The following is a 23,609-nucleotide window of genomic DNA, read 5'->3' on the forward strand; positions in this document are numbered from 1 at the left end:
ATTTCAGACAAGAGTTTGGAAAAATATCGATGTTTAAAAAAAAAACTGCAATTTTGAGGGGGGCTGTAGGCTGAAGCTGAAGTGTGGCGTCATTTTAGGGGCGGGGGTCTGTCTTTTTGTGACGATGTGTGATGGAGGGGAGGGGGGGGCGGATAAAAATCGTCCCAAAAAAGCGTGACGTCATTTATGGATGACCCCTTTCGTTATTTACATGATTAACAAAATGCAATAAAGAAAAATGTTAGTATTTGATGGGAGTGGGGGGGGGGGGTAGATTTCTGTGATGGTGGGGGAGAGAAAAAAGTATGTACTTAAACTATCATAATTTAAATGTATGTGGCATGGAGGGGGTAGGGGGAGAAGGTTGCTTATTTCAGACGTCGTTTTGAGTGTGGTGGGATATGTATCATTTTTTAGGGAGAGACCGCTAAACTCGCGTAAATGAACGCCATTCATAAAAATTAAATGGTTCTAAAAGTAACAACTGTTTCGATATTTTATAATATTATGGGATTAGGCCTACAGCATGACCCATGTGTGGACCATAATACAATAAACCATACTACACTTATGACTTATTTATCATTATTTCATTGCCAAGGGAAACTACTCTCAATAACGAAGAAAAGGCTTGTGTAAAAAAAAACAAAAAAAACTCTGCCTAGCATTGCACATCAAATTCGCTTGTGTTAAATTTAATGCATATAAACTAAAAAAGCCAGTTTTATGCATAAAAATTTACGTTCGACTTCACACTAGACAACTAATCTCGGAAAATGTTTGGCATTATAGTTTCTGGACGCTTGGTGTGTATTTAATTCAACATGATTCTGCACACACATTCACAACTCCGTGGATGCGATCCCTGAATCCAAACGCATTCCACTCCTTTCGAATTAATTACAATAATTAGTAATTAGAATCTAGATTAGTAACTAGTTGTCTAGTCTAGGGCTAGGCCCTGCCCTACTGCTCTAGGTCTAGGATAGAAAATTAGGCTTGGTCAAATATTTACACCTAAAAATAACACTTCTAAACTAAATTGAGAGTAAGCCTACATAAACATATACTATATACTACATAAAACTTAGGTTTTAACATTTCATTGGAGCAGTGAATTTGATGCTGTAGTATGAATTATTCATCATTTACTATCATTTATTCATTACAGTTTTATTTTTAATTTAAAAAAATGCCATAATATTTGTTTCATTGAAATTTCAAATCATATGTAAAAATTTAGTACAATTTAAATCAGTCCTGTAATCAGGAAAACAAGTTACTTTTTTAGGGTGCTATAGGCCTTTTAATTTTCAACAAAAAAACAACTAAAAAACTAATGTATTATTTAGTTTTTGTATTTAAAAAAACTTTATTTCTACTTTTTTAACTTGCCGTTAATCTAGTTTTAAATACTTTTTTGAAATTTCAGTTTTACAATATACACATGCTATAATCAGATCTTCATTGTTTGGATTTTAACTACTTTTGAAGTAGTGTTGCACCTCCAACACCTCCATAAACATTTTATCATGTTCTTACAACTTTGGATGTAATCTTTGATTAAATTAATGGTATAATGCAATTTTATTATTGATTACCTAAATAGGGATAATCTATTTGATTACAGGTTCAGACAGATTTTCACCCTGTTAGTGAAACACAGTTTCTTTTCAACATACCAGAAGCTGATAATATCAACCATGTCGTCATTTTTATGACTGGTCAAACACCGTTCCCAGATGGCATTGGTGCTGCTGGTTAGTGTATAATATTTTTTCTTAGTTTTCATGATCAAAACTGAAATAACATCCTGTTTTTATTATGTAGAAATAAAATGAAAATTTTATTTTACCAGTTTATTTTTCATGGCCTTGTCCGTAAGAGGTATATTTCACATTAGTACATATAAAATTAAAATGTAAATTTTATTTCACCAGTGTGTTTTTCATTATCTTGCCAAAAGGGTGATTAAACATTAGTCTACATAAAACTGTAAATTTCATTTTACTAGTTTATTTTTCATGGCCTTGCCCATAAGAGGTATATTTCACATTAGTACTTTTAAAAGTTAAATTTTATTTCACTAGTGTATTTTTCCTGGCCTCGCCCAGAAGGTCCTGTTTGGACCTTGTTAGGACATATCTCCAATCAGAAACCAAGTGCTATTTACAAAATATCTTCATTAAAGACTCGTAAGTAAAATGTTAATTACATGCCTATGTAACTTTTCTTAGTATTAACAGCCTTAATAATTTATTTTTTAAAATTATTCTTTAAAAATCAATTTATAATTACCATTTTCAATAACAAAAAGGGAGATAACAAGATTAAGTAGTAGCTATACTTGACCAGTCAGGTGAGCTGTGTCCACTGATGTTTTCAAACCCGAGAACTAAACCCAGATTCTTATAAGGGGCAGAAATTTTGCATGTCTAATAAAATATTTTATTAGTGAATTATAATTAATTGAATAAAAAGAATAAATATGGTGCTCAAATGTTTTGTAAATAGATTCGTTTTAGATGTATTTATAAAAACAGAAGCATTGGTCGCTAAATATGTTGAAAAGATTTCAGGAGCAACAAAAGCTTTAAGTTTTTAATATTATTTCTAACAAAAACTTTTTTTTTCTAATAGTTTAAATGCAATAAATAACTTTTTATAAAATTTGTATAGATTTGTTTAGCTTTTATGTGAACATAATTTTAAAATATTTTCAGCTGACAATGACGATAACCAGATACATTTTGGAGACATGTCCCACCAGCAATCTCATCTAGCACAGATAGGGATCTCTGTTGAACCTTTAGATCAACTTGCTCAGCAGGTGCCGGCATCTCAGGTTAATGCCTCTACATCAGCCTCAACTTTCATGGAGTTTGCCACTAAGATGCTAGAGAACTTTTTCAATTTCTCGTCCTCATTTGCTGTCACCCAAAGCCAGATGACCCCTAACCTTAGTGAAACATATGTCCCCCTGAGCACACTCAAGAACTGGTTTGAAAATTTTCAGAGGAGGCTTCAACAAAATCCTTACTTTTGGAAATCATAACAAGCTCCTCTCATTTTATAAGTCCATCTATAGTCCATTCACCACCTGGATTTGAATGATTGTGCTTTATGAAAATAGTTTCTTTCAAAATGTAAGATAATTTACACTAGTAATACATTTCTAGAAATATTTTTTACATCACTTTTAAAAAGATTATCAATTTTTTTTTACCTGTTTCTATGGAAACCACATATCGAAATAATGTATAATTTTTGGATCATCATTTTAATAATACCACTTAAAGTAATTAATAAATTACTTATAGATCTTATAAAGGTGCCAACAGAATTTTAAAAGTTTGATAAAGATAAGTAAAATTTTGTTTCAAACAGAATTTCCTTTGTTGAAATACGTTTCCTAGTATGAGTTTTTAAAGATTATTGCATGTGTTCCAATATTCAGTCTAATTAAGTGCCAGTTATTAATACTTGATAGACACCACATTTTTTTTAACTATATATTTTCAGTTAAATTAAATGAAAATGCACATTGTTAATGATAATTTATAATCCTAATACAACCTATTACATTTTCATTTGCATCGACACAATGAAGCTATTACCAAACAGGTCAGTGATTCTCACATTAATATAGTAGGATATCATGCTGTGCAGAAAATCAATTAGAGAACCTTCACATCCAACTTTGTTTTTTGAAAATTTTCAATTAGCTGATACCAACACCTCAAATCAAACCCTAGATGTAGACTTAGAAATATTATCATTAATGGTAACTCACTCCATGAATGTATCAGCAAATCAAAGAAGTTTTTTTTTAAATTTGATCAGATATTGTTTTATGTTGGTTTTTTTCCCATTAAATATTGTTAATAAGAAACATCACTGTTTCTTTTTCTTGAAGTAACTATTTGAAAATCCAGTGTTATTAAGAAAAATATTTAACAAGTAGAGAATGATGATAGATAATTTACTATTGAGCAGTCCTGTTTTTACTCAAGGAACACAATATTGTAAATAGTATTTTTGCTGCATTTACAGGTTCTTCTAAAAACATTGGCAGGGCTATACAGTATTACGTTGCATTTTTATTTTTAATTTAGGTAGCTGTATCACACGTAAGGTTAGGACCAGGGTTAGTGTTAGAGTTGTGATATAAGCTGGTATTCATTTAAATATGCCCTACTAGTGTTCCTAGAAGTACCAATTTTTTTTAATAAACCTCTAATTTTAATTTGCTAACATTTTCACTGGAACTTGTAACAACTAAAGTAAAACACTATCGTTAAAGAAATTTGCACCTTCAAAACTTATTCAAAAGATTAACTTTTCAATTTTCTGAGATTTAAATTTAAAATGTGTTTTTTTCAACACTTAAAATTTAACTCTTAAATTTTCACTAAAAATAAAATAAAGCTTAAACTTTGCACATTTAGAAAGCTTTTTGATTTTTTTTTTGTGTATAAGGCATTAGTATGAAATCAATTTAATTACAAACATTGATTTTCAGTTTTAGATAACAAAACTATACATATGTATGGGTCTGTCTTTTCCTTTTTTCACTTCAGCTTTTTTAATTTTGTTCTTGTGTGGTGTGCGAGAATGGTTCATCTACTTCATATATGATTGCAAAACTATTGTTGTATGTACAATTGTGCAAAGATTGTAACACAGCTACATTTTAAACATTTTAAAATGTTTTTCTCCCTTAATCTTTGCATGTTCTGTTGTAACCTAAAAAAATTTGTGGAAATAGTCAACAAATAGTGTATGTTAGTATAGTTCCCTTAACAAGGCTTGAGATATTTCGTTTTGTTCGAAAATCAAATCTGACAATAGTGATAACTAATGTAACAGCATTATGGGTAGCTTTAGTATTCTTATCCATAAATGAATAATAATTTAATTCTATTTAAAATACTATATTTAAGATACAATTTTCCATTTGCGGTATACTTCTAATTGTGCTGTATATTGTAACTTTTATTATCACTATAACGGAAGTATAGGGTTATATATAAAAGAGCACTAGCTTTGAATTTACATTAGTCTTTTTAAATACGGCTAGAATATAGTAATTCATGAATATCATTTGATGGATTTCATGGATACTACCCAAATCACTTTGTGAATTTTCTGCATGGCTATTCGGAACCACCGTGTTAGTAGGAGACAAATTCCTAGTTGCGTGTTTTAAAGCTGCTTAAAAAATGCTGTTTATTCTTTACCCTTTTATTCTTTATTCACCTCAATAATGCTTTAATAAATTTTATTATTGAACTATTTAATAATTGGACTAATGGTGTGGTGGATTGCAAATGAAAGCTGTTATTATGTTTTTTATTGTTCACTAAATAAACATTTATTGTTACATTACTTGTTTTATTTTTATATGTGCTTTAAAAATGTATTTATCAAATCTTGTAAGTACATAATTTTCTGTAAGAAGAGGATTGGTTTACATTTTTAAGTTTTATTAGACAAAGTCCATAGTTTGTCAGTTACTTGACTTTCTATGGGATTTAGTATATTGACCAGCTGAAGTATGCCAAGCACTTTTTGTGCAACAAGTATTGTTTCATGCCTCTCCAAATTTTCATGGTGCTGTAAAAATAAAAAAATAGAAATGACCAGGAGGAAAAAATTAGTAGTGACCTATGAGTATAATTTTTAGGGACGAGGTGACCTAGTGGTAGAGAGCTAGACTGCTAACCTGCAAATGTCGAGTTCGAATCCGGGTTCAAATCTGTAGAACGTCCTTGTGTCCACCCAGCTCTGATGGGTACCAACTCACGTATGCTGGCCACATTTTCCCCTTGTATGCCGCGGTCATTGAAACAGATGAACTCTACTTCATCTGCCCCATGTGTCTTGGGCAAAAAACGGGAAAAAGATGAAGAGAAGATGAGTATAATTTTATGGGATGGTTCGGCTGGGTGTCAACGTGCTGGACTACTAACCCGAAAGTCTTGGGTTCAGATTCCTGGGCTTGAGTTCACCCATCTTTGAAGGGTACCTGACTCACGTTAGGGAAAGTAAAGGCGGCTGGGCATAGTGATGACCTACTATCCCTCCATATGCCATGGTTGCAGAGGCAAGTGAACTCTTCTTTATCTGCCCTATATTGGACTGCTAAGGTAAATTTTTTAATGAGGATAATTTAGGTTTTTAGCTTGTCATCAGCAAGTAAGGTCAGTAGCATCTAACAGTGATTCTTAATTTGGGTTCGATCGAACACCGGCCATTCGGTGAGTCAAGTCTCAGGGGTTCGACGGAGGTCCAGACACACACACGACTCTATGATTTGCGATCGGATTTTGTCATGTCATGTCATGTTTGCCTGTCGTCCCTACTGGGACATAGGCCGCTGACAAGAGCTTTCCAGACGTCTCTGTCCAGGGCTAGTCTCTCCAACTGTCCCCAGGTGTATCCAATCTTCTTGGTGTCTTCTTCCAGGTCACGTCTCCAGGTCTTTCTTGGTCTGCCTCTCTTCCTCCTGCCTTGTGGATTCCAGGTGAGGGCCTGTCTTGTTATGCTGGATACAGGCTTCCTGAGTGTGTGGCCAATCCATTTCCATTTTCTCTGGAGGATCTCTACTTCCACTGGCAGTTGATTTGTCCGTTGCCATAGAACATCATTTCTGATGGTTTTAGGCCAGCGAATTCGCAGGATCTTTCTGAGACATGCGTTTATAAATGATTGTATTTTCTTCTTATTTATAGCAGTTATTCTCCATGTCTCAGCTCCATAGAGTAAAACAGGTTTTACTAGTGTGTTGAAGATCCGGATTTTTATTCTAAGGGTTAAATCTCCCGAACCCCAAACATTTTTTAGTTGGTTGAAGACTGCTCTTGCCTTACCCGTCCTTATTTTTATGTCTGCTTCTGTCCCACCCTGCTTATCAACAATACTTCCAAGGTAGGTGAATCTATCCACTTCTTCTAGGGCTTCTTCTGCCAGTGTTATAGGGTTGTTGTTTGATGCATTGACTTTGAGAACTTTACTTTTCCCTCTGTGGATGTTCAGACCCAGGCTTGTAGAAAAATTTGCAACCCTGTTGGTTTTATCCTGCATTTGCTGTTGTGTGTGAGAAAGGAGGGCCAGGTCGTCAGCAAAGTCCAGGTCATCCAGCTGGCTCCACAATGTCCACTGTATACCGTTTCGCGTTTTCTCTGTTGACATCTTCATAACCCAGTCTATGGCCAGTAGGAACAGGAATGGTGAAAGTAGGCAACCCTGCCTTACTCCGGTCCGTACTGGGAAGGCCTCTGTAGTCTGTTGGCCATGCACTACTCTACATTTGAGACCTTCATATGAAGACATAATAATGTTGACTATTTTCTGTGGCACCCCGTAGTGTCTCAACAATTTCCACATTGACTGCCTATCCAGGCTATCAAAGGCCTTCTCATAGTCTATGAAATTAATATAGAGAGATGAGTTCCACTCTTGGGTCTGTTCAATGATGATGCGCAGGGTAGCAATTTGGTCTATGCATGACCTTTCCTTCCTAAAGCCCGCCTGTTGATCTCGAAGCTGGGGATCTATGGCTTCCTTCATTCTGTTTAATAATATTCTGTTGAAGACTTTGCCTGGGATGGACAAAAGTGTTATCCCTCTATAGTTAGAGCATGCACTAAGATCGCCTTTCTTTGGAAGCTTTATGAGTAGTCCCTCCTTCCACTCCTCTGGTATTTGTTCATCTTCCCAGATTTTCTTGAAGAGTGTGTATAGTAGTGTGGTGCTAGTTTCTATATCTGCTGTCAGTGCTTCTGCCGGTATACCATCTATTCCTGGAGCCTTCCAATTTTTCAGCTGCTTTATAGCTCTATGTATCTCTTCTTTTGAAGGTGGGTTGCAGTCTATAGGGAGGTCACTTTCAGCTGGTGGTATGTCTTGCGTGCACTCTGGTGTTGGTCTATTCAGTAGTTCTTCAAAATGTTCTACCCATCTCTTCATCTGTCCTTCCGCATCAGGTATTGTCTTTCCATCTTTGGTTTTCACTGGCCTCTCTGGCTTACTGTACTTACCAGATATCTTCTTAATTGTATTGTACACGTCCCTAATATTACCATGGTACAGTGCTTCTTCCGCTTCTCTTGCCAGCAGTTCCAAATAGCTCCGTTTGTCTTTCCTTATGTGTTTCTTTACATTTTTGTTCGTTTCGGTGTATTCTTCCAGTGCTTTTAATTTCGTAGCCCGTGTGCGGCTGTTGTTTAATGTTGCCTTCTTTCTTTTTCTCTCTTCAATAATTTTCATGGTATCTGCTGATATCCATTCCTTCGCTTGTCTTTTGATAGGGCCTAGCACTTCTTCGCATGTTGATGTTAATATACTTTTAGTTTTTTCCCATGTTTCCTCTATCGTCTCTTCTTCTATTAGTTCTTGTAGTACCTGGAACCTATTGGACATATGAAGTTTAAATTCGTTGAGTTTAGATGGGTCCTTTAGCAGGCCTGTGTTGTACCTGTATTTCCTTTTGTTTTCCAACATGTTTTTCTTCAGCTTGAGTTTTACTTTAGCTACCAGTAGGTGATGGTCTGAAGCAACATCAGCTCCTCTCTTGACGCGTACATCCTGAAGTGATCTCCTGAACTTTTTTATGATACATATATGGTCTATCTGGTTTTCTGTAGATAGGTCGGGTGATACCCAAGTAGCTTTATGTATCCGGATTTTGTCAGGGCGGACGATAAAAATAGCGACGGAATCAGAGTTTCTTGCCCCCCCGAAAATTTTTTACTGCCCCCCCCCCCCGAACGAAATGAAATTTATATAATTTATATAGAAAATATATACTTTTAACAGTGTCCGCCCCCCCCCCCCCCGAAGAAAGTTTACCGCCCCCCCCCCCCCCGAAAATTTCAAGTGCCCCCCCCCGGAGAAAAAAGTCTGGAAGAAACACTGGACGGAATACAGCGCAAAGACAACAGCACGGCATAGTAATAAAGTGCGTCAGAGCAAGATGGCATGCAAAGGAATCGTGATATTTCTACATCGTGGAACCTTTGCGTCACGACAGTCACGAATTAGTGTCAACGCCACCTACACAGGCGCGTGTTGATCGTGTATATGCGGTTAACGAACCCATTTATGACTTTCTTAATATTTTATTTTCTTCATTCTAACTATGGCTAGCAACAACAAAAAAGTGGTTGCACGAATTTGTAATAATTTGTAATATATTGTTGAATATGAATAAAGGAATTTGATGGGAGTCAGCGTCCTTTAACTGCATGATTTGCCAAGCCAAGTTGAGCAATTCTAGTCTAGCACCGACCAAAACTAAGAGAATACTTCCTTATGCCGCGTGTAGATGGAAAATACAAGAACATAACACTCGCTGAAGGGTGAAGCCGCGCATTTCTGAACTGGTGTCTCAAAGACAATCAATAGCAGAAGTAACACTGCTTTGCAGTAAATACTTATCATTTTGTTTTGGCGTGAAAATAATAATTTAATGGGTTTTTTTTTTTCGTTGAACATTGGGATGTTGATTCACGGTTCATTTTGTGCACCAATAAAATATAAATCTATACGTGTGTTTTGAAATTGAAAAAAAAATGTTTTTCCTTTCAAAGAAGGGTTTAGTGAATGCGCATATACAACTGGTGGGGTTCGGCACCTCCAAAAAGGTTAAGAACCACTGCACTTAGTGAAAAAATAGGGGTAGGAGAAGGGGTTGTAGTAGCCTCTATATGCGCCAATTTCTTTAAAGTACTAATGTCGAAAAAAGCAAACACATATTTTATATTTATGCTTGCTGAGTTCAGTGGGAGGTAGGTCGTAACAGCTTGACTCATGGACATCGGTTCGTTTAAAGTACCGATCTAATACTCTGTCCCTTACACGATGGGGATACGGTGGGGGTGGGGGTTGGGAGAGAAGGTGCGACAATAGAGAAAAGAAAAGGGGTGGCGGGGGGTATTCAGCCAAAAAAAAATGAAACCTAGTAATGTCGTTTATGAATGACTCTCAATTGTGTTTTAAATGACTAGCTATCTAGCTCTTACAACTTTAACAATAATAATAATAGTCTGACCCCTTTATGAAATATCATTTGTTTTTTAAAAAAATATGCAACGCTAATTTCTGGTCCCTAACCTAGAGGCGTAGAGCCTATGTGGGAAGTCATAGACCATAGTCTAATGAGCTGATTTAGCCTTGACGAAAAATTACTTTCATTTTTTTTTCTAAATGTACGGTGTGCATCCAGTAATCACGTTTTCGTTAACCTAGACCAAATGCCACTACAAGTACCAGAGTTTCTTCCAGGCATCTCTTCGGGGGGGCAAAGCCCCCCCGAAAAATTTTTACCGCCCCCCCGAACGAAATGAAATTTATATAATTTATATAGAAAATATATACTTTTAACAGTGTCCGCCCCCCCGAAGAAAGTTTACCGCCCCCCCGAAGATTTCTAGTGCCCCCCCGGAGAAAAAAGTCTGGAAGAAACACTGACAAGTACTACTCATTAGGGATCGTGTGAGTATTTTAAAAATACTAAGAAAAATGTGGAGATCATGTAGACTTTTTCTTGACTTGATGAAAATAATAATAACAAACTATAACTAACAATCTTTCTTTTTTAAATCCTAAAGAATATGTAAGCCTAAAATACTAATACTTATACAAACCGAATTCGAAAAAATAATTTGTATAAAGTAATAAAGCGAAACAAAAATAATTTGGAAATAGCCTATTTCTGACTACTTCCGGTTAGCAACTTCCTTTTTTTCAGGGGGTCGATCAACCGGCAGGTACTGAGAGTTGACACGTTACTAAATCTGAAGCAATCCTTTCACATCGACATATGAATTTATTTATTTAATAAGCTAAAAGTCTACATACGTGTTTTGCATCTTGTGACTATATAATCTAGCCTTGATTTAAAGTAACTTGTTGGAATTGTAAATAGTTTTTCAATCCAGTCAGAATTCAATTATAACACAAATGGCTAACTTGTTAGCGAAAAGGTTGGAGTTGTAGGGAGTTATTTTTGAGTGGTGTTACTTATGGAGCAAATTAATTGCATGAAAAGTTTGTGCCGTTTATTAAAATTATTTTTTTTCCTCAAATTTTAGATCTAAGCCGATTAGACTAGTTCTACAAAGTGATCAAACATGGGGGCCTACAAGTACATCCAGGAGATTTACAGAAAGAAGCAGAGTGACATAATGCGCTTCCTTATCCGTGTACGCTGTTGGCAGTACAGGCAGTTGTCATCTGTTCACAGGGCTTCAAGACCAACCCGCCCAGACAAAGCTAGGCGTCTTGGGTACCGTGCTAAGCAAGGTAATACATTTGAAAGCCCGGCTATCATAGATGATAGTTTTATTCATCACTTTTTGTTAAATTGTTGAAAGCAGTCAAAGCTTACATTTTTGAAATTGATCCCCAGGTTACGTTGTCTACAGAGTGCGCATCAAGCGTGGTGGTCGCAAACGCCCAGTTCCCAAAGGTTGTACCTACGGTAAACCCAAAACCCATGGTGTTAACCAGCTGAAATTCCAGCGTAACCAGAGAAACGTGGCTGAGGTAACTGATTTTTTATGTCTTGGACTTTTTTTATACCACTTTTCTTGCATTGTAAATGATGAGTCTTATCACGATGGTCTTCCGAAATATTATGAGGACAATTATTCAACTCTGATCAATACGTATTTCAAATGCTTGATTTTTAGATATTTATGTGTAAGACTAACAAGTAAAAACTTTTCTCTTTAGGAACGTGTTGGTCGCAAATGTGGAGGACTTCGTGTACTGAACTCTTACTGGGTAGGTCAAGACTCTACCTACAAGTTCTTTGAGGTAATTCTAGTGGACCCATTCCACAAGACAATCAGACGTGATCCTGCCATCCAATGGATCTGCAACCCAGTGCACAAACACAGAGAGCTGCGTGGTCTTACCTCTGCTGGAAAGTCTTCTCGTGGTCTTGGCAAAGGGCATTTGTTCAACAAAACTACTGGTGGCTCCAGAAGAAGAAACTGGCGCAAAAACAATACTGTATCTATGCGCAGAAAGCGTTAAAATACATTTTAAAATATATTTTAATTTTCTGCTGATTTTGTTTCTTGTTTTTATTTAGTTCGGCTGTATTCAGGGTAACTGTATGATACAAGTCTGTTTGTGATTGTGTTCATTCAATATGACAGTTACTAAAACCAGTGAGAAAAGTAATTGTATTTAGTGTATTGATCAGTTGTAGGGTTCTGCTCTTGTAATCTGTTCAGGATCATACAATTTGTAAGTAGAATACATGTTCATGACAAAGTGATATTGTGTTGTCAGCACTGCCCAGCCAGGTACCATTAGAGTTTGGTGAACTAAAGGTCCTGTCAGTACAAACAAATATTAACCAGATATTCAGGCTAGCAACCATTACCACATTACCTTTAGGTTGAGTGTTAACTTGTTTTGGTATTTTGGTCCAAAAAAAAATTAAGATAAGCACTCAAGAATTTGGAACTATTAAAAAGGTTGGGCTTTTGACCTTTAGATTAATTTCTGGTTGCTATAACAACTTCGGAGACATGTTGACTCACTGAGATTTGTAGCTCTAGTAATAATTTTTTAGTAAAAGTAAAACAATTTTTTTAGAACACTAAGCTGTGTGAAACAGTCAAATGAAAGTGAAAACATTTAGTAAACCACTATATACATGAAAAATTTAATGTGACATGAAAACTGGTTTGGTGACAATCTGAGTACATGAAATATTGCATTGTAATTATTAATAGCAGTATGGTTCAAGTTGTAGTAAAAATACGATCTATTTTGAAGAATTTAAACCAGTTAGTGTTGATAAAATTGAGCATCATTGCAATGTTCAGCAAAAAGTGAGCTCACTGTAGACAAATCCTGAAATAAAACAAATCATGATTTAGATGGAATTTGCATAGTTGTGCTACAGCTGAGTGGATCTTTAGACAATCACATTATTTATAAATGGTTTTTATGTTCTTCTAGAGTACTAGCAAGTAATTGATTGCATTATTAGTAGGTATGTATTTTGTGTACATAATCATTCCTAAGGAGGATAGGGACACAACACTTCTCCATCAGTTTAGCAATTCCCCTAGTTTCCTCCACATCATTCCAGCTGCTTCACTGATCTTTTCAGAGTTTGTTTTGGCCTACATCTTGGGGATTTAGTGTCTGCTAATTAATTGGTTTATGCCCAATCCATCCCCATTGGTTGTATTTTTTGTAGAATCTTGCTCAGTTTTTTTACCACACTTCAGCATTAGGAATCGTTTTAAAACCACCTGATATTCAGTGTGTGGCACATACATCTGCTAATGAAAATCTGAAGTTTGTTAATTAGCTTCATCTTCACGTACCATTAGAGAACAGATTTCACAATGCTGTTATCATTAAAAAGTCTATTTTGGACAGTGTAGGCACAGAGTTCATCATGTCCAGGTTGTGATGAGTGCGTGCCTAGCCTTGCTAATGCTACCCATTCACTACACTTCCTAGTTATGTGAAGCGATTCACCTCCGAAATAGTCATTTCTTGTATCCTGAATGGGAACTCTTTGTTTGTTCATTCTCATCATGTCTGTTTTTCCTGTTGATCTGTAAGCCTGTCTTAAATGCTTCTTCACAGACTTTGCTTAGCTTGGACAGGGTAAGCTGCTGTCAGTGTTAGAGTGGGATGATTTCATCTGCAAAATCTAGGTCCTCTAGCAGGTCTAGCTGTTTACTGTTTAGTAAGGGTTCACTGAATTCCAGCTTTTTGGTCTGAGGCTGTATTTATCATGATTCAGTTAATGACTTTGAAAAAGATCATTGATGAAAGCATGCAGCCTTGTGATACAGTGGTTATTTTTTATGTACATATTATTAAAATGACAAAAATGTATATAGCAATTTCTTACTTATATTGCACATTGGCTTGTTTCCTAATATGTATTTATAACAAAAATAGACTAGCATTTTTTAGTATTAGTATAATCTACACAGTGAACACACAAGCTCTATGATTTAGTAAGGCAGTATGTCTATACTGTTATTACAAGAGAATTTATTTTTATTCCTGCATAAATAGTTAGTTAATAAGTGAGCAAAACATACCTTTCATGATTACACATTGCCAGCATTTCAGGGAATTAAGCAACCAGTAATACCCATAGCATAACTAAGGCTTCCAGTATTTCTAGAACTGCTTCTTAATAGGCTACTTACCCTGTTAATACTAGCTGAGTCAATTTTTTGTATTTCATTTTCATGATTCCAATAATCTAATGACTTATTCTTAACGCCATACACGTCTAATGTTCTGGCATCGTTTAACAACTCCATGACTTTGTCTGTTTCTCTCAGGTTGATGTATTCTGCTGGAAATATTCCATCCTGTGATGGAAACCAAATAGAAATAACCAGTAGGCCTACTATAATGAAAGTTTGTTTTAAGTTTCAAATTCCATCAGAAATGAGCTTACCTGTTTACAAAACTAGCAACACAAAAATAAAATATCTACAAGTAGTACATAAGGTATATAGTAATATTTAGGCCTATTTACTTGTTATAAGCATTTAAAAATTTAAGAAACTTGATTATCTGATTATCCTAATGAAACTCAATTTAAATTGAACAGTCTATTTAAAACAGTGGCAGCAATGTAAATAGTATATGAATTTCTATTGTTACCTTGTCAAATTTCATTTCAATTTCTTCTGGGTCATTCTCTAGTAGCATTTTAACAAATTCTATACTTTCAGATTCTGGAAGTGCAAAGGCGTAGTGAAGTGGGTATCTATTGCTCTGAAAATGTTTTTTTTTTAGTTCATTTTTTTAGAATTTGGGCAATCAATTTAATTCAGTAATATTAATTTTGTTTGTTGGTTCAGTTACATACATTTTGCATTTGTGCTTGGATTAATCATCTCTAAACAACATTTACATAATGATGGATTTGTTGTGGGATCAGTTCTCATTTGGGTACTTATAAAAGCTACTTTTTATTAATATTGCAAAATAATTTTCATTTTCACACATTGTGGATAGTGGTACCCAGTGAAAAATCATTTAGAAATTCTTAAAATAAACAGAACGAGCCGACCCGCAGCGTATCATACGCATCTATTTAGTTGTTTTATTTTCTACTTTTCAGTAATTCATAATTTGTAAATTCGACAGTACCAATGCTGCCACTGAAAATATTTGCTTTAAAACACTACCCCCCCCCTTTCCCCTAACCCCGACCCTACCCCCCCCCCCCCCCCCCCCCCCGAGAAAGCAGCCTCCTCTTAGATATTTCTCAGTTACCTCAAAAAAGTTTAAAATCGAACTAAATTATCTGCCCCTAATAGAAACCCGGCTGTACGGCTCTACGATTTGTAAACATTTAGCTTTGTAAAAATTTAGAGTGAACACCGCTCACCAGACAATGTTGGGGTGGGGTGGGGGTGGTAGTGATAGTGATAGAGAGAAAGAGAGGGGACTGCAAGGAGGCGCTTGCAGCTTGTTTTCTAACTGATCCCAGAAGAGAATTATATATATAGATATTCTCAGAGTTAAGGTATAGATAATATTAAAAGATGTTTTCATACCTAAGATGTCTAGATCATAGCAGAAAAAATAAAAATCTTTTCATATTAAACTATTACCAGCTATGCTCTGAAGGTTGAAAGGCTGCTAGAGTTTGGAATCAAGTATTTCTTGCACCCATCACCATCTGCTTAGCCTGAACTTTTGATAGACCCTGCCAAATTATTTAACTAGACTTCTTGATGCTAATATTCTTAGTAATAATGGATGGGATTATCTCTGTATGTATGTAAAGATAATTTTCTTTCTATTCAGATTTTAAAAATTTAGATTATTTAGTTAACATATAGTAAATAGAATAATACACACATTGTCTGGAATAGATTTTAGTTGGGGTCTGATGGTGATGAGAAATCTGGCTACTTCTGGTTGATTGAAAACAATGGCCTTTATAAGTGCAGTGTAGCCGTTCTGATGAATGTTAAAAAAGATAATTTTTTTTTTTACTAAAACTTAATTACTAAAATAGTAATATCATTTTTACTAAACCTAAATGAATAAAATACTAAAATAATTGATAAATAAACAACAAAGATATTGGAAGTCATGCAATAAAAGCAGATTTAAAAAAAAAAAACAACCAGTAAATTAATAGATAAAAAATAAATAATTAAATACCTTATCTTGAAAATCTGCCATAGGTAGCTTTTTAACTGCTCCCATATCACCAATAGAAACAGCTTCAAATAATTCTTTTCCTTTTTTCTGTTATAATGAAAAACTATTTATACAACTGCAAGACTTTCCTTACAGTTTATTTAACCAATTATTTTTTTTGGGAATATTATGAACTAATGTATAGACTTCATAAAGCTCAACAATGAATGTATATAACCATAATATTATGCAGACTCAATGTTATTGTTACCTCAATATTGGAATAATGCCTTAAAGTCTTCATGTCGTCTGCACTCTTTTTCTTCTCCAATGTCTGTATCAATGTGAGTCCTGTTGCCTAGACAACATTGAATACATTATAAAGTAAAAATACATTTTTTTAAAATGCACTGTACCAAATGCATATTTAATACACATTCAAGAAAATGGTAAAATATAGTTTCTCCTATCAATTGTGATTGCTGGGGTGGTTATAACAGACAATCATTTCTTATAGTTTTGATATAAAGGTCATAAGTCAGTAGCCTTCTTTTTTAATAGAAAAACTATCATTTTGTATGCTCATAGTATGGGTTACCTTATCTTTAAATTGAAGGTTTTCAAGACCATAAAAATGAACTGCCAGCTTAAAAAACAACCCTTTTCCAATTTGTTGCAAGAGAAACTAAAATATAAAAAACATATAAATTAATATGATAACATTACTTGGGGGAAAAAAATTAATAAAATTAGAATAATTATAAATTAAATCTAAATAATTTCTTAGCTACTGTTAAGTAAATTATATTTATATTTAAAAAATACAATTTATTTAGGAAATATTTTACTTCTACTCAGATTTATTAATTTTTTTAAATATATTTTTTTATTGTATAAATTTGTTCTTAATTTATGATAATTTTAACACAGTCAAATTAAGCAATTGTTGGATGTACCTTATCTATTATCTGAATGACATCATCCCGTTTCTTTATAACAGCAACCTCTCTTGCATGTTGGGATCGCTGATAAAAAAAGCATATTAGTTGTATATTCAAGAGTTTCCTTCTAGCACCCATAACTCTATTGCTGTTTCTATTGCCATAAAGAAGTGCTTTCTCAATCAGCATACATTATTTATTAACCTAGGCTAGAGTGTCATCCCCTCCTCAATCGACTATAGATTGGATGTGCTTAAACAATGAGAAGTTGTTCATTAACTCCATCACAGATGATGGTATCACCCTATGGCTGTTGAGGTATATGGTCCTTATAAGTTATTAAAATTAAACTAATAGGGAGAAACAGACTTTCTCATTAAAATTAGCTGTAACTCCCTGTAGTCAGCCTCCCCTCCCACTTGTGGTGCTACTGTAAAGAATAAAGCTGAAGAATGGTCAAAGTCAAAGATGATTAGAAAACAGTATTACAATGTTTCGGTGAAGTAGCAAATTTCCATTAGCTTCTAGTAACCAGTTTATAACCTCTGGACTTGCGTCTTCTTCAATAGCTCTAAGCAGTGCAGAGTTGCCGTTCTGGAATACAAAACAATATTGAAACTAATGTTGCGTTTTCATTTTTATAGCTACCTCATTACAAGCTTTGATTTATATAAGGTTTAAAGCTTTTCTTTATATAATAATTTTAATTTTTAACTCTCAGAGTAGGTAATTTTTTTAAAAAAAAGCTACATATTATTCATATTTATTATAAATTATATAACCTAAGAACAGTAATAATAATAAACTGGATGTAAGAGAAGTTTAAGATATAAATTCTTATATCATGTACATAGATCTATATATTTAATATATTGCACTACATTACACAATGAATAGAGACAGAGTGGCCTAGCGGTAGAGAGCTGGCTGCTAACCAGTAAGCCTTGAGTGCAAATCCAGGTTCAAGTCAGTAGACCGTACCTGAGTCAACCCAGCTCTGATGGGTACCTAACTCGCGTTAGAGTTACTCAATTAGGGTAAGTAAAGTGGCTGGGCACAGGAAACAGGTGAACTCTACTTCACTTGCCCGTAGACCATTATTAGGCATTAGGTTTGAAAGTTTGAAAGGGAAATTTACTTTGCATTACACAGTGGCTTCACTAAGCCATTGTGATGGTCACATTTAGAAATAACAATTACTAGATCTAGATATCTAGTAGTGTCTAGTACTTAAGTAATAACTTAAGAAAGTAAGTACTAAGTAAAGTACTACTACAAACTACTAGAGTACCTGATCTTTTTCATTCAATTCGGCAACAGTATTTTGAACTGACGACAAGTAATATAGGATATCTGGATTCGTGTTTGGTTTTAAGGCTAGTTGAATTAACGGTATTGTCTGTTGACTCTGAAAAAAAAGAAAACAGTAATAAAATTATTTTTATTAAACAAATAATTTGACCGTAAGAAGCATAGAATAAAATATTAAAATTATGATTATCTATTTATTATTAGCTAGGGGAGGCAACCCAAACGCAAATGTAGAGTTACTGTTACTGCTAAGGACCGACAACTGGGATTTTAAAACTATATTTTAATGGTGATTTATGAAAACCAGCTAAATTTAAAACAAGAGTTATCACAAAAATATAAAACTACAATAGTTTAACCAACCCAGCCATATTCAGTGACCCTGACATTATTTACACGTGCTCCGGCGCCAACCAGTAGCTTCACCATCTCGATGTTGTTGCTCTCTATAGCAAAACAAAGCAGGGTCCTGCCCTTTCTACCCTGTAGGAAAAAAAAGGATTAACTCACATTCTAGACTATACATAAAAATTACGTAATTTTTGTATTGAATTAGAAGAAGTCCTAAACCACCATGACTCAAAACATAGAAATTAGGAAATGCAATTGAGCAGGGTTTTATTTAAGGGAGGGGGGGGGGGGTGGGGGGGGGGGGGGGGGGGGGGGGGGGGGGGAAGGGAGCTTAAGACTATTTGGAGGTAGGGGCGCTGATTGAAGTATGTGATTTCTACATAAATTATATATACGGTATATAAGTCGATAAGCACAAGAAGCGCGCGAGATTAGAATGTTCCATGATAAAAAGTAACCACCTCCCTACCCCATCAAACATAAAAGAAACCAACACATGTCAGTGAAAGAGCATTACCCCGTATCTTATATTCACAGGGCAACCTCGCTTAGATGATATAACCCGTCGCAGATAATCTACATCTTCTGAGAGAACAGCATGTACAAATTCCTGCATATAGAAAAATATACACCAAGCTGTGAATGTATATATATATATATATATATATATATATATATATATATATATATATATATATATATATATATATATGTGTATATATATATATATATAGATTCCCAGAAAGATGCGCTTTTTTCCGTTGCACATCTTTCTGGTCACCATATATATATATATATATATATATATATATATATATATATATATATATATATATATAAATATTTAATACCCTTTTGGTTTACTTACACTAGTTGATTTAAAGTTCATCAAAACATCGTAGCATGCTGACACCCCTACATCTTCATCAGCTTTGGACTGCGCCAGTTTGAGGAGGCTCATATCATCCTAAGCAAAACAGACAAATGAAGTATAGTAAGTTAGAGCCAGGATTGAGGTTGTTACACTAGCACTAGCATAACAACTCATTCGACACGAACCTTCCAGCGATCATAAGGTTACCTTAATAATTTAATTCTTTACTATAAGGTCATACCTGAACCACGTTGTTTACACTACACCAGGTATACTTCAAGATTCTGGACAATATTTTTGAGTTTCCTTTCTTCAGCGCCACATAAACACCTGGCTAGCCAGTTGCGAAACAAATAATATATTTAAAATGAAGCATATAATATAAAAAAAATTGCTATGAATACGAACCATGAAGATTAAACATAATATACAAAATAATAATCATTAAAAAAGTTTTAAAAAACCCACGTTTTCTGATTGAACTAAAAAGTAGAAAATAAATGCTATACATCACAATAATGCAAGCGATCACTCTACTATAAGCGATCAAAAACGTGGGGCGCCGAAGTAAAATTTATATTACTATTGATTAGATAATACTATTGACTTTTATTAGGGAGCTTGTAGAGAGTCAACAGTATTAGAAACTGTAAGAAAATCACGGCGCCCCACGTTTTTGATCGCTTATAGTAGAGTGATCGCTTGCATTATTGTGATGTATAGCATTTATTTTCTACTTTTTAGTTCAATCAGAAAACGTGGGTTTTTAAAAACTTTTTTAATGATTATTATTTTCTACTTTTTAGTCTTTGTCTGTTTGTTTGCATTAAAATCTTGCTATCGATTTTATCTTTTCACTTTTTTTTGGGTAAACGAAGACAACTCGTAAAAAACACGTTGTGTGAATACGTTACTGACTAGAACACATAGATTTGAACCCGTGTCGAGTGGGATAGCAATCGTGTGCCCAACCACTCGACCATATCGTCTCCCCCATACTGGCCACCAGTTGTTACGGTTGTTTGTACACAAACACCGCGTGAACACTACTCAGTAAGCAAAGAGGGAGAGTACCGAACCTTGTTTTCATCAAATTACAGTTACTGGGTGATGTCCCTTTTTCCCCACGTTTTTACTACAATTATATAGCGGTCTAAAATGCTCAATAAAATCTTTCCATTGATCAATTTAGTAATAATAACAATTGAATATTCTATTGTCATCCAAAACAAAGCTTCCCTGAAAATTTCAGCGCGCTAGCTAACTGGAAAGTGCCTGAAATTTCGATCGCAAGATTTGATCGGAAAAACAGAGACGAAAGCAAGTTAAAGAAAACGTGGGAAAATAGCATTATAACGAATACAAATTGTGGGTCAATGAAGATTAAAAATGATTTTGTTTTACCTCGGATTTCTCTAAAAGTTTTCGCACTTTTCCTTCAGCTAAGTCAAGAGGAGTTTGTCCAATCTGTGTACGACCAAAGGAGATAATGGGAATATATCAATTAGTATATCAGTATAAAAAAAAAGAAATTAAAAAAACAAAACAAAAACAAATGCAGTATTGTTGCTCAGTTTTTGTTAGATCGGAATTCGAACTAGAGACTTTCAAGTGAATAATCGTGAGCTCTTGCGTCCGGCCACTCCCTTCCTCTTTTATTAGTGCGCTTGTAATGTTATTATTACAATTTCTTTAGCATTTTAAGTGGGTTTTTTTTAAAAAGTGCTTTTGTTTGTAAATGCTGTAGTACACATACTATTTTTCTAGGGGTCATAACCTTTGTGCTAGTCACAATTCTGACCCTAATCCGAACTGTAACAATAGTAACTAAAGTAAAAATACACCACCCGTTCAAACATGAGTTTCTTCCAGTCATCTTTTCGGGGGAATTTATATAGAAAATATATACTTTTACCAGTGTCTGTCCCCCGGAAATTTTAGTCCGCCTCCCCCCTCCCCGAAAATTTCAAGTGCCCTCCCCCCCGAGAAAAAAGTCACCTATAGCAGTAGTAAAGGCATACGATACGGTACTGACTAGTTCGTGAACGCAGATGTACCCATTAGAAAGAAACAAAAAGCTGATTTAAAAACGGACCTTATTTCTTATATTGAGATCAGCTGAACACTGAAGCAGGGCCTGTGCTGTGTTGTAGTTGCCGACACGGGCCGCAATGTGTAAAGCCGTGTCTCCATCCTGAAAGGTGTTTTAGAAAGTTAGGCCACAACAAGAACGACGGCAATGTACGTTAGTAATGGGAAATAAACTCTTTACAAGAGAGGTAACTCGTCTTCACGTAAAAATTGTAATTTAAATATATGCCAATAGCGCGTACGATCTTGACGAATAAAGACAATGTAAATACCAAATGCATAAATTAATAGTTCGCCCAAGGCGTTTAATTGAGCCGCTAATCACTGTGTGCTAATTAGAAATCTGAAAATTTCATCGCAGTAATACCAGAAAATATGTCGATACAAAAATGCACTAGGGCAAAAACTTAATAGTTTAAAGTACGTTTTGTTCTGCTCATGTTTGCTTCTACTTTTTCTTTGACTTTATCAAAAACTTTAGTTCGAGTTCGTTTAAGTTTAAAAAGTGACTAGCCATCGGTACCTGATACACGTGAATTATAGGCCTATATATTTTAATATTATAATTGTTTGAGAAAAATATTTATAAAATAGTTTTTGGCCAAAACGCAATGTGTTTTACTACACATTGAACAATATTAGTGACAAAGCAAAGAAATAACTAAATAGCTAAAATTCCTGCACATTAAAATAACACAGGCTACCAAGACCTATTAGAAAAACCAAATTATATACATTACTATACATACTGTCTAGTTTCGCTTAAATATTTGAGAATTTGAATGCTTAATTAATTAGTGATTGACTGAGATGTGGAGTACTTAAGTGTAAGCCAGTGGTGGAACTAGAAAATAGGGCCACCCTGCAAAAAAAATTGTTTTGGGCCTCATATATATATATATATATATATATATATATATATATATATATATATATATATATATATATATATATTATATATATATATATATAAACTAAATACGAAAATATGAACATTACTCAATACGGGCTTGTTCGAAATTTGAAAAAATTAAACATTCTTAGTTTATATTTTTATTAAAATATGTTACAGCACATCATTTGTGTGAGTCTGTTTTGAAATTCTCTGTTTCATTGCTTGACATAGTGCTTCCTGACGTATCGTTTCGGTCAAAGAATATGAAGCATGAAAGCTTTGTATGTGTAGTGGTTTTCTCGCCTTATGTTTATTTGAAAGTTTTTTTGTATTTATATTATTAGTTTTTAATATATTTCCTTTTTTTACTATGTCATTCTTTATTATGTTTATTTAAAATAATAATTATTAGAAGTAATTGCTTTTTAATTTGTTTAGTGCAAAAAAAAAGTTTCCTAATTAAGAGCACATTTATTTGACTATTTAATAAAGAGAAATAAGTAATGGAAGTGGTTTGAACGTTTGCCTATATTTTTTTTACGAAACAGCGTGTGAAGATCTGTTTTTTTTACAAGAAATAATTTTTTTAACTATAAAAAAATTGATTATGGTCGGCTGTGGGCCCCTAAACGGCCTGCCCCCCCCCCCCGCATTGCACGGTCTGGCGGCACTGTAGTTCCGCCCCTGGTGTAAGCTCTTACAGCTACTAGTCTTCTAAAGTTGGGTAGCTGTATTTGAGTTTCTTTTCCAGAATATCTTCCGATGGGAGGGGCGACTAATTCCTACCCCCCCCCCCCCTCCACCCCACCCACACGAACGAAATAACGAAATATATTATATAGAAAATATATACTTTTACCAGTGTTTCCCCCCCCCCCCCATCCCTATCCGAAAAATTCAAGTGCCAAACGCCACGCCAAAGGAAAAAAAAAGTCTGAAAGAAATACTGAGCGTTATGTTTACCATTTCAAAATTATGC

General features: G+C 34.5%; 3 protein-coding genes across 4 annotated transcripts; 2 read left to right on the plus strand and 1 right to left on the minus strand.

Annotated features, from left to right (window-relative positions):
* The first annotated feature begins 646 nt into the window (after positions 1-646).
* LOC131953716 (protein OPI10 homolog) lies at positions 647-5,383 on the plus strand. Its single transcript, XM_059317048.1, has 4 exons — positions 647-806; positions 1,631-1,760; positions 2,091-2,195; positions 2,724-5,383. Exons 1-4 carry the CDS (start codon positions 777-779, stop codon positions 3,053-3,055), a joined length of 597 nt encoding a protein of 198 aa, XP_059173031.1. The 5' UTR covers positions 647-776; the 3' UTR covers positions 3,056-5,383.
* A 5,307-nt stretch (positions 5,384-10,690) lies between these two features.
* On the plus strand, positions 10,691-12,080 carry LOC131953715 (large ribosomal subunit protein eL15). Of its 2 annotated transcripts, none has more exons than XM_059317047.1 (4): positions 10,691-10,772; positions 11,097-11,307; positions 11,414-11,550; positions 11,740-12,080. In XM_059317047.1, exons 2-4 carry the CDS (start codon positions 11,136-11,138, stop codon positions 12,043-12,045), a joined length of 615 nt encoding a protein of 204 aa, XP_059173030.1. In that variant the 5' UTR covers positions 10,691-10,772; positions 11,097-11,135; the 3' UTR covers positions 12,046-12,080. The 2 variants fall into 2 exon arrangements, with proteins under 2 accessions (XP_059173030.1, XP_059173029.1); XM_059317046.1 differs by lacking the exon at positions 10,691-10,772 and adding an exon at positions 10,780-10,922.
* A 604-nt stretch (positions 12,081-12,684) lies between these two features.
* Positions 12,685-21,838, minus strand: LOC131953713 (putative ankyrin repeat protein RF_0381; the record flags this gene model as incomplete). The annotated part of the gene is given in 16 exon segments (XM_059317042.1): positions 12,685-12,876; positions 14,205-14,372; positions 14,671-14,784; positions 15,880-15,981; positions 16,189-16,275; positions 16,439-16,525; positions 16,766-16,852; positions 17,124-17,192; positions 17,598-17,702; positions 18,400-18,516; positions 18,783-18,902; positions 19,288-19,380; positions 19,639-19,737; positions 19,886-19,978; positions 21,049-21,111; positions 21,740-21,838. Coding segments are annotated over 16 exon segments (1,569 nt in total), but the record flags the coding sequence as incomplete, so codon positions are not given.
* Between the last annotated feature and the right edge of the window lie 1,771 nt (positions 21,839-23,609).

The sequence above is a fragment of the Physella acuta genome, unplaced genomic scaffold (assembly GCF_028476545.2).
Source record: "Physella acuta isolate Inbredline_101_S28 unplaced genomic scaffold, ASM2847654v3 ptg000942l, whole genome shotgun sequence".
Taxonomy (NCBI): Eukaryota; Metazoa; Mollusca; class Gastropoda; family Physidae; genus Physella; species Physella acuta.